At 40.7% G+C, this 10,851-nt stretch overlaps 1 protein-coding gene across 1 annotated transcript in view; it reads right to left on the reverse strand.

Moving 5' to 3' along the window:
- Positions 1-10,424, reverse strand: part of pemt (phosphatidylethanolamine N-methyltransferase) — a 53,305-nt gene extending 42,881 nt beyond the window's left edge. Inside the window, exons 1-2 of the mRNA XM_047608139.1 lie at positions 10,065-10,424; positions 7,926-8,033 (exon numbers count right to left, since the gene is read on the reverse strand). Of these exons, the coding sequence (XP_047464095.1) occupies positions 7,926-8,033; positions 10,065-10,160 (204 nt within the window). The 5' untranslated portion in view covers positions 10,161-10,424. The remainder of the gene's footprint in view (positions 1-7,925; positions 8,034-10,064) is intronic.
- Between the last annotated feature and the right edge of the window lie 427 nt (positions 10,425-10,851).

Below are 10,851 nucleotides of genomic sequence, written 5' to 3' on the forward strand. Positions count from 1 at the left end.
CCCCTATGTACATCCTCGAGTTAATAGCTCCGTGGAGGTAGACAGTTGCTATGAACCATTGGGCACAAACAGTACAGTATTTCACGCAGCACTGTCCTCTCCGTCTGCTGTACGCCTTAAAAAGGTTTCCATCCCAATTGAAAACAACAAGAACAATTTCCAAACTAGCTAGAGTGCTCAACTGGGTCATGTTGTGTTTTCTCACACAGCCCTTGGCAGCTCAGGGTTTCTTTGAATATGCACACATTGTGGTTGGGCTAGAAAAAAAAAATATTATTTCACTGTTGGGTAACAACTAACATTTGTGTGGAAATTTAATCAGTGCATATTCTGCAATTAATTAATATTAGTATTAATTAACAGCGATCAAGTATGATTCATTGACTTGTGCCAACTGTAATGCAGCTGTAATATCATCCAGAAAATGATCTGATTGGTTGGAGGACTCCTACAGTCTTTGGAGAAATGAAATGTCTTACCAAAGCAGCACAAAGTGCGCGCCTTAATGTGTCTGTTTAAAGAATTTCACCAAAATTTGACAATAGGTTTAAATGTTTTGGTCGTTTTCGGCATGTCTGTTAATGAGAGACGCCATAATCGTGGATGAATGCGAACCTGGTGACTTGTCAACGTGCTGAACACAAACTGAATGTAAGTCATTGACTATATCAACAAGTTGTCGGAATCCTAGTTGTTCATATTTGTTTTTTGGTACTCCTTGGTAACAAAACGTTTCTTTTGTTTTGTTGTTTCATTTTTAGTGTTGCACTTAAGAAGATTGTGCACAATGCACCATGGCAGTTAGCTAACATAGCAATACTGCTGTATGTTTTAGCTTTGTACTCTTATCAGGTCCTTGTTGCATCTGGAATGGATGCTGTTTACCAGAAGTTTGGTTTGGTGGTCTGACTAAACGCTCAGACTAAAGGTGCGTAACCAACGCAAGTTGAGCTGAGAGCCATTAATACTTCAGTCTGGCTCGTCATGTAAAAACAAAACACCCAAACTCTTGTGCTGTGTGTCAATGGTGTCGCACAGTTACATTTCTGGGGAGGCGCACGTCAACTATGGCGCTAGGGCCTGCGCAGGCTCTCCATATGCTCCGCCGCTGTAGCCACAGAGCAGGAGCCTAACTGCCTATCAGTCAGTGCAGGTGGACTGCAAAGACTTGCCTTTTGAGAGATAAAACAAGGATGTGTGCAAAGTACTCCATGATCCTTCTTCCCCCTTCCTTGTGTCAACATACCGCATTATAAAATTGATTTCTGGCAGCTATAAATCAAGTCAGTCATGGAGAAGAACACAATTTCTTTTTTCATACACCCTTAACTAACAAAAGTCCCGTCATCATGTTGCCACTGAGTTGACAGTTGTCGCTGATGTTCTAAAGTCAAGTTTTAGGATGAGGTTTTATGATCATCCTTTGCCGTGAATCATCACTGCGTTTCGTTGCGTAAGTGGACTTACGATACTCCTTCAAAGCAGAAAGACGTCCATGTTTGTTTTCGATGAGCAAAGTGACAGCTCTATGAAATGTGGATGCAGTGACATTTAGGAGAAAAACACATATTTAAAAAAGTGGCTTAAGAGGACAGTGAGGGGTAAAGAGTATAAATGGTGATGGGATATGTAGACCCGGGGATCACAGGGGAGTGGTAACAGGGGGAGATGTCATACAGGTAAAAAAAAAAAAAGAAAAAGAAAAGAAGTACTATGTGATTCACTAACCATCCTTATAACAAACCAGAGATGTGAGTGGGACAGACTGAATGGAAAAAATCAGCAGGTGAGAAGGAACACGAGCCGACTGCTCATCCTGCCCCAATCCTGCCTTTGTCACCGGGGATAACCACTGGTGGGTAATCTTTCAGCCACAGCAGAAGTGATGCGTTGTACGTTTTAGGTACTCGGTGTGTGGGCTGTTCTGGATGATAGTATTGAGCGTAGATTCTAGACAAGATCTACAAGCAAATCTTGTACACGGACAGCTGCAGGTCTGTTATAGACGACAATTAAGTTCTCAGATGATACTGCTCCCTCTCCCTTCTGGAGGGTTCACGTCCAAATAATAATTATGTTGTCTCTGCCTTTTTCACCTGGTGTGACAAAAATGGTCTTGACTTAAACGTGTCCAAGATGAAATGGTAATTAATTTTAGCATGAATCAAAGTAAACCAGCTGCTTACTTCATCCATGGTGTGGAGGTGGACACTGTAGATTCCTACAGATACTTGGGGATTGTTTGTTTTAGTTGACTCACAACTAAAATCTGATGTCAACGCAGAGGTGACTGCCATCAAAAGGACAACAAAGGATTCGTCTTCTCAGAACGCTGAACTGTTTTAATGTAAGTAGGAGGATACAGCGCTTGTTTTGTAAGTCTTTTATCGAAAGCCTTTTAGCCTTTTCATTCATTTCTCTTCAATGGGATGGGTGCAAAAGACAAAAATTCGCCGAACGAAATTGCGAGGGTGTGTTCCAAAATAATTGAGGCACAGCGGGAAGACTTGTCCTCCCTCTGGGCTATTATTACGCAACATGACCACATCCTAGCTGCAAACATTCAGCTCATGCTCTCAGGAAGGCGTTTTAAAGCACCACCTAGGAAAATAAATAGTTATTCCAGATCTTTATCCCCTCTGCTATTAGTCTTTTAAATCTAAATCCGTCCATGTTGGAATAAACCCCTGATTTCTGATAGAAGCACTTTTAACACTTGCCTTTAATAAGTACTTTTTACATTATTGTTCATTTTCTGTTAACGCACCTAGCAGTTGTGCATTCTCGGAAGACACAGGAGGACACCTGAATGTTATCTCTGACAGTGTTAGTGTGGTTTGTGTTAATATTGTTGAACGTTGAGTGTTGGTTGCCGCCTGTGTAGGCATGGACACTGCTTATTGCTGTCAAACTGAAGTGCCTTCAGGACAGATAAAGTTGTACTGAGCACCATGGCAAAATCAGGTTCAGGGTCTTTGAAAATAGAACTGAGCCTCTGGAAAGTCTGTAAAAGCGAACTAGTAATTTGGAAACAGAACTGACATGATGTCCTCAGGTTCCTACATGGTAATGTTATATTGTTCAGGTCATAAGCCATGAGGTATTATGTATGAAGACTGGGCTGTTGTTTCGATTTTTTCATGTAAAATTATGTGAGCTTTGACACAGTTAATACATAAATATGATTGTACAGATTACTGCATGGCAACCACGAAAGCAACTGTCACCGCAGACAGCGAGCACGGTCTAATGAGGCTTCAGAGCTCCACTGGCTTACGGACAAGTGGGTCCATGCGCATCTGAACTTTCCGATGGGAAAAGCTTTAAGAGGCTTTCAGAGACTTGGCTTCGTCCGTTCATGAGTCACTGTGCAGGCCACCTACACACACATGCACGGAAACAAACACAAAGACACATTCGAAGCCCACGCTGTGCAGGTGCTACCGAGGTCAGGTAAGCCTGCCGAGATTCTTACATTTCCAACAAATCGAGCGCACCAAGCCCAAAATTGATGTGACCGTAGGAAGATTGTTCTTCGGAGTAAACTGCAGGATTGGCCCTGTTCCATAAGAGGGTCAATGTGTCACAGCGGCACTGTGGCATACTGACCTCCTGGCCCCACTGAGCATTCAATTTTAACCTGGAGCTAGGTTAGAAAACCACGATTCCATTCCTTTATCGATTTACCTGCTCAACAAAAATGAATAAACTTTATTTTAATATGACTTTTGATTTTTTTTTTCTGTAGCTGAATGTAGCCTAAGGCATCAGACTTCATGTCCATGCGTGTGCGATACTGTCTTTTCATTCGTGGACAGCGCTCATGTCAGTGTGATTAAAGATAAAAGGTTAAGCTGAGGTAGCCTGGTACATCCTGATCTGCACGCACACACCACAAACTCAAGGGACAGGCCTTGGTGTGGCTTAGTAGGTACACTACGTTCGGTGCAAATTCAAAATACGGTTTCATTATTAAAGGCCGGATGAGGAGTTCCTTTCTGTGTTATCGGACACTGCAATTAAAGCGCATCATTAACACATAGAGCACGAAGAGTCCACTTTTTCCAAAGAGACGTGGAAAAAGTGGCATTGTTCATGGTTTTATGTGCTGTCGGAAACATGCTGTTGGTTTTCTGCTTGTCTGCATCACAAAGGAGCTCTACTGGGTTCAGGTCTGGGGACTGGAGACCATGACCGAGTGGGGTCAAGGGAATCTGGACAGTTAAGTCCATGGTTTCCAGTTGCTGGCGTCCAACTGTGACTCTACGTCCTACAGCCTCTGATTCCACCACAGTTGTAAGAACTGATAAAATGAGCATGACAAATGTGACTTGGAACACAGTCTGATGCTTGCTGTGAACATAAGCTGAAGTTCTTCTTCTACATGACTACGTAACTACAACCTCAGATTTTCCATCCATCCTCTCCCTGTTTCATGTATTTTTAGTTACATTATGCACATTGTAATATACTGTAAAAAACTGATTATCTTAACAGTAGGGCCATGAAACAAATTTGTGAAACATATCATTCAATTATACTGTAAAGGCTCTTTTAGTGTTCTGCGGGACAGAGACACCATAACCTACGTACGTAGCCGACACCGCTGTAAGCCATTTATACTTGTGCGCTGTCAGTCTGTAAAAACTCCACTCAAACACTAGTCGGTGTAGTGTCTTTTTTGCCAGTTGGGCAGACTTTTGTTTCTACTTTCACTTTCAACAATAGCGACTGAAATATTTGACAAAATTAATATATCGTAGAGTCATAGCTACAAATCTCTGTATCTCCAAACCTCTTTCAGTTAATCTTTGCTCGATGTGCTCCACCCTTATTGACCCAAAACAATCAATTCAAAACTTGAGGAGATTGAGAAGCAACTTGAAATACTAAATCAGAAACATGCTACTACTGAACCAATCACAGCTCTTCAGGTCTGCGTCAACTACAGCTCTAGGGTCTGCAATGTGAAAAATCTGCCTGAGAAACAAAACCAAAACCTTTACATTAAACTAGGGATTAGCTACTGCAACTTTAACCAGTCGTATCTTTAGGAACGTAGCCAGATGCCTTCCTAAACAGACACTTTGATTCACGCATTCGACAGACCTTCACCACTATCAGCTGCAAGTTACCAGCACAGCACATCCAGCACAGTGTTTCCCATGAGGCCATGTAACAATGCGACCTGAGACAAGGCAGCGTGAGATGCACTTTACCAGCATTAAAATGTCATCAGGACTCTGTATGTTAGCATCCTCCCTGGGCCACGTGTATAGCAACATAGAGACATGAGTTTGTGCCCTAATGAACAGCGCGCCATTTTTTATTTTTATTTAAGCCTCACATGTGGTTATGCATGTGATCAGAAAAGCATCACATCAGGGGGATACCACACGTGTGTGCACATCTCGTTCTTTACTATTTAAGACATAAAAGTTGAATAAAACACGCATCATTTTGTTCTTTTACCTATGCGTATATATCTAAGACCTATCTGTCCTAATGCCCTCTGCCTGAAAAGACGCAATTACAGCCGCTAGCAGCTCATCCCCCGGCATAATGCTTGAAAAGGATAATTTAGCAGCATTTGCAGAGAGCAAGAACTCCCGGTAACAAATAACTGGCTTCTCTTCTTCTCTCCTGTGTGATGGACATGTGTCCTGCTGCACGGTGCGGGTGTCGTTGTGAAAAGAGTCACCGGTCAAACGAGCCATTGTGAAAAGGTTAATTAATGGAGAAATGAGATGATGTTCACCTGCTGAAGCAGAGAAACTAAGTCACATTTATGTAATGCTCCGGAAGTTTTATTTGATCAAGAGACCATTGTAAAATGTACTGAACGCTACACCTAAATTAAGACTGATCGGACGTAGTTAAATCATCATATTGCGGTACAGTAACTCCTCTAGTGGAAACCAGCAGTCAATTAAAAAGGTCTGATAATGGTAGGGGGAGTGGTGGCCTCATACAAATGTGGGCCAGCCTCAAAATACAAGGCACTGAAAAAGAAAAAACAAGGACGGAACTTGATTCATTCATTCTGACTCAATTTTCTAATACAAAGAGCACTAAAGTAACATTCGCGCCCATCATCTAGAGAAAAGACCTCTGTTCCTTCTTTCCTTCAGTTACTTTGTTTAGAACTTTTCTTTGGATTTTTCCATCTAAGGCTCCGACAAACCAGACACTTCTGATTGACGTAAAATGCATCTCTACGGGTGCACCCGCACGGCAATGTCACCCCAGACACCAGATTTAACACTCCAGTGTGCTTTGAAACACACACATGGCCGGGCCGTGTATGTGACAGATGCCGATTTATATGCAAAAGTTGGGTATTCTGAATTTAATCTCGTAGGAAGGTTGAATTAGTAATTTACCTTTTTTTTCTTTTTCACATTAATGTCGTTTGAGCCCGGAAACCAGACAGACTTCCTCCCCTGCATTTCTTTGTGCGGTGGAAAGCTGGTCTGTAGTCGCTCTGTTAGGAACCGATTGTGCTCCGGCAAAGATCTGCCAGGCCGGTCCATTAGAGCAGGGGCCAGGGGGGGTCCCCAAACTGATGGGGAGATTAAGCAGGGACCCCCTACCTACTATATGTGTTCTATATTAAACTCAGTCTAGAGCTAATGTTACATTTATCACTTTACTAAAATATGTTGGATTAGGGTTAATGTGTTAATGTATATAAAAAAAGTCTAATCAACCAAAGATGAGACATCTGTCGTGGACCTCCCGTTGAAGACCGGTGCGTTTTTTCTGCCGTGTTTGTTGTAAAAAGTTATTGACAGCGAAATAAATTTAAAGGACAAATATTTAAAAGCAATTTAGGCATTTGTCTAGAACACCTTAGCATCACATACTTTGCTCCTCTGAATTTTTGCAGAAGGTTTGACAGATCTTCTGGTAAGAACAGATTCTGATTACCTCAGGCTACTCTCGTTCATAAGCAACTACATCTCATTAAAAGCCAAAAAAACAATGTGGAGACGGAATAAATGCTACACAACACTGAGTTCTGAGTTCTCTCATTGTCTGCAGTAGTATGCAAAACTCCACGCATAATTAGACTTGGCATGATTCACTCCCCAAACACACCTCTCAAGTCTTCAAAGCACTTGACCACTTATCTAAAGCACCTGCGTCCGACTTTTTCCACAGTGCACTGCCGTCACATGGAAGCCTGTTATTAGGTAATGCATGTACACAAGCTATGTATATGTAACGCACACAATAAAATATAAGGTATCAAATCACGCGTGGTGACATCTCGTCTGTGTGCAGCTTGAGACAGTTTAAGATAAGATGATGATCAGTTTTATCAGGCTCAGCAACCTCGTGCAGAGAGTTTGCCCTGATTTGACAAAGCCTCGCCAGCCTATCTTTGGACAGATACACAATTTCCGCGGGGCATTTGTTGATGAAACCTCCCCCGTCCAGTACGTACCCCGATCCCAACAGTAGGAGGGAGCAGCTGCAAAAAAATACAGAATCCTGTACTGGCTTCCCACCTAGAAATAAATTGTGTTTATCTTGTCATGGAGAACGTACGGCTGCAAGGAATTTATAATGCAGCATGAGGTTGGAAAAAGGAACTACGGTTAACTCTTCAGTATTTCATGATTTGTGTTTTCTCACAGCCTCAATCGCATTAGTTTTACTGTTGCTTTGGGATGTTGGAAAGTGATTCTTAATTGGATTCTAAAAATACTGCAGTTTCAGTTTCAGGTGTGAGCTGCCAAAGGGTTTCGTCACATGAGCCATTTTTCTTCTTCTTTTTTTTTTTTTTTTTTTTAAACTTGATTTGCCATGAAACTCATTGAACTTAACCGGACAAGGTTTGGACTACACAAGGTTAAGAAAGAAATCTTATTACGTAGCTACAACATCTCCAGTGTGACCTACTGTAGCACAGCTCTTACCAGATTCCAGAAGAGAGGGTTGAAAACGATGGCGATCACAGCGACACAAAAGCTGGGGTCACAGACATTAATGTGTTTTAGAACTTCTTCCATCAGGGATAAGTCCATCTGGAAGAAAAAAAAATACATAAATATATAAATAAAAGATGTGAAAATTAAGACGGGGACGGGTGCAGTTCCTCTAAAGGCCACTTGAGGCTGCATCCAAAAGTGAGTCATATTAAATTGCGCACAAAAATAAACCGTATTAGCTCTGTAGCTAATTATGAAACATTGCTAAAACACCTAAACGTCTAAAAGAGAAAATGAACACAACAAAACAAGAGTCTGCAAATACCCCCACTGTTATATGAAGTTAAACTTTCAGCTAAAACATACAAACAAAAATATCTAACCTCTACTATGGATATCAAATATATAATAATATATTATACTATATTTAATTACAACACCTTTTCATTGTCACACGACTTTGCAATTTTAGTTAATTTCACCCAACACACTTTACACAAGACAAATAACACCCATTCACAGTACGCTTCAAGCACTACACACCCACTTATAATGAGTGAGCGAGTGTGTGGGCGAGTGAGGTGTAAGGATACGTGGGTGTGGGATTTACATGCAGGTTCGGAGGGTAACTCACTGTATATGTCAACCTTTGTAGTCTTTTTTTTATTTTCTGAGAAAGGCAGTGGTAACTTTCATGCCTTCTAACTCTGCACACCCACTCAAACATTCTGGTCAAAATGTCATGAATATATTTCACCCCAAGCTATTGGTCAGTGTGTTCCAGCCTCCACATCTAAATACCTGCTTGCTGACCTCTCTTCATTTGAATCACCGCTGGAATATTGAACGCCTTGATAATGCCTTAAAAATACAATCTTCCTGAACTGGAAACAGAACAAAACATTCAATATCTTAGTGGCAACTTCTTAAAACATGCAGGTCTCCCCTCACTAATATTTATTACCAGCTCTGGTAACACAGTATACACACATACATACAGATGTGTACATACAGACACATCACATCCAAAAATACTTTTACTTTACTAATTATTATTGTAAGGAAAGCCCAGTATTTAGGAGGGTGTTGTTTTGATCATTGATCAAAGCTCGAATTTTTTTAATACTGATTTCATAATGTTTGTTGTGTATTTTTCCTGCTAAAGTCTTTGCTGGAATACCCTTTGCAGTCTGCATGCTCTTCAAGTCTTGACCAGTGTCTAATGTTCAGTAATTCACCTTGTTATCTCCAACAGAGGCCTTTTCATAGCGCATGTGACGCCGTACTAGAATCAATTTGTGGATGACTCAAAATGACAGATTTTCTTCAAATGCAATTAAAAATTCTATCCGGCTAAAATTGTAATCATTTTTTTATTTTTATTTTTTCCTGAATGTCCAGAAATTGTTGTTGTGGCACTGTCCAGCTGTGGGGAAATTCAGGCAGATGCTGTTTTGACTTTGTTATCGGGATTATAGATCAGACTTTTGCTTTGCTTCTGGAGGGTTGGTGGTGTTTTGGAGTCTTTTGGAAACTAACGCTCAAAATAAATTAAAAATAAATAAATAAATAAAATATGAGCTTCTGCTCAAGGTGTCTTCCTGATGTGCTTACTCTGGGAGTTTCAGGACTGGTTTGGTAAAGCACCTTGAGACAATTTGCATAGTTATTGAGTCTATATAAATAAAACTGAATTGAATTAATTGTTGTCCTTTGTAGCATTGAGCACAAACAATACATCCGCTCATTACAGCGCTCTGAGAATCAGTGACAAATAAAACTAGAACTGCTTCTACAATTAAATAATTCTTATAAAGATTCTTATTTCCCCAGCACTATTATGTTTTTTATTATTATTATTTATTTGTGGCGTTAGGTGTATATTTGTGTTTTTGTTAATGTATACTCTTTGAATAAAGTTTTATTTAAACATTTGTCTTTGCAGAAGGCCATGCTTTTATTTTGGACAGAGGGGGGAAAAGGTACAGTACCGCCTGTCTTCCGGTGGCCAGAGCTCAGCAGCAGCAGCAGAGTTCAGCACGACAACAACATGAAACTCTACCTCTCAGCTGCACCGGGTTATGAGAAAGTCGGAGACATAGAACAACTTTGCATCACGACTTTTACCTTGGAGTAGTCGATGTTGTTGAGCCCTCCGCAGCAGTCCAACGGGACGGGGTGATTGTTGTCGTTCCGCACAGCGGCACCGTCGCCGTCTCTCATGCAGACTGAGTGGAGCCCGTCAGCTCATATACATGTGTGAGATAAAGAGAAATGTTGCACAATAAAGGGTCCAAAGTCCTAATTAGACAGTATTAGCGGGCTGCAGTTGTGCGGAGAACTACTCTTGTCCGAATAACCTATAACCCCGCTCAGTGCATTCTGGGAAATGTGGTTCAAACGGCAATTATATCGGATAAAAACACAAAACGTATGATGGGGCAATGTTCATTAATTTATTGTAATTAGATAGAAAAAGAGAATGGAAAAAAACAAACGTTTTATTTTTATTTCTGGACTCGCTGCGAGTCGTGATGACTTCTGCTTTTATTTCGTCGTGCTTTTACTTCTCGTTTCTCCTCGGCGGTAAATGTCCGTCGCTCTACAGTGACACCTGTTGGCTGGATACACGAAGAGCCACTCAGAATGAACACCTCATATTAAAACACGAATCACAATTTAAGGTCAAATCTATGATGAAGTGTTAAAAAAAACTGTAAAGAAATGATGTCATCTTAACAGGTACTCTATACTCTCAAAATCATCATTTTAATCTGGTATATTTTCTTATTTTCTTTTGTTTTTCTTTCTCCTTCCCATCTTATTTATTTCTTTGGCCCTTCTTGCTTTCTTCTCTCATTATTTGTCTTTCCATCAAATTCTAATCTTTCCGTCTTTAACATTTTTTCCATTT

This window comes from Mugil cephalus, chromosome 16, assembly GCF_022458985.1.
Source record: "Mugil cephalus isolate CIBA_MC_2020 chromosome 16, CIBA_Mcephalus_1.1, whole genome shotgun sequence".
NCBI lineage: Eukaryota > Metazoa > Chordata > Actinopteri > Mugiliformes > Mugilidae > Mugil > Mugil cephalus.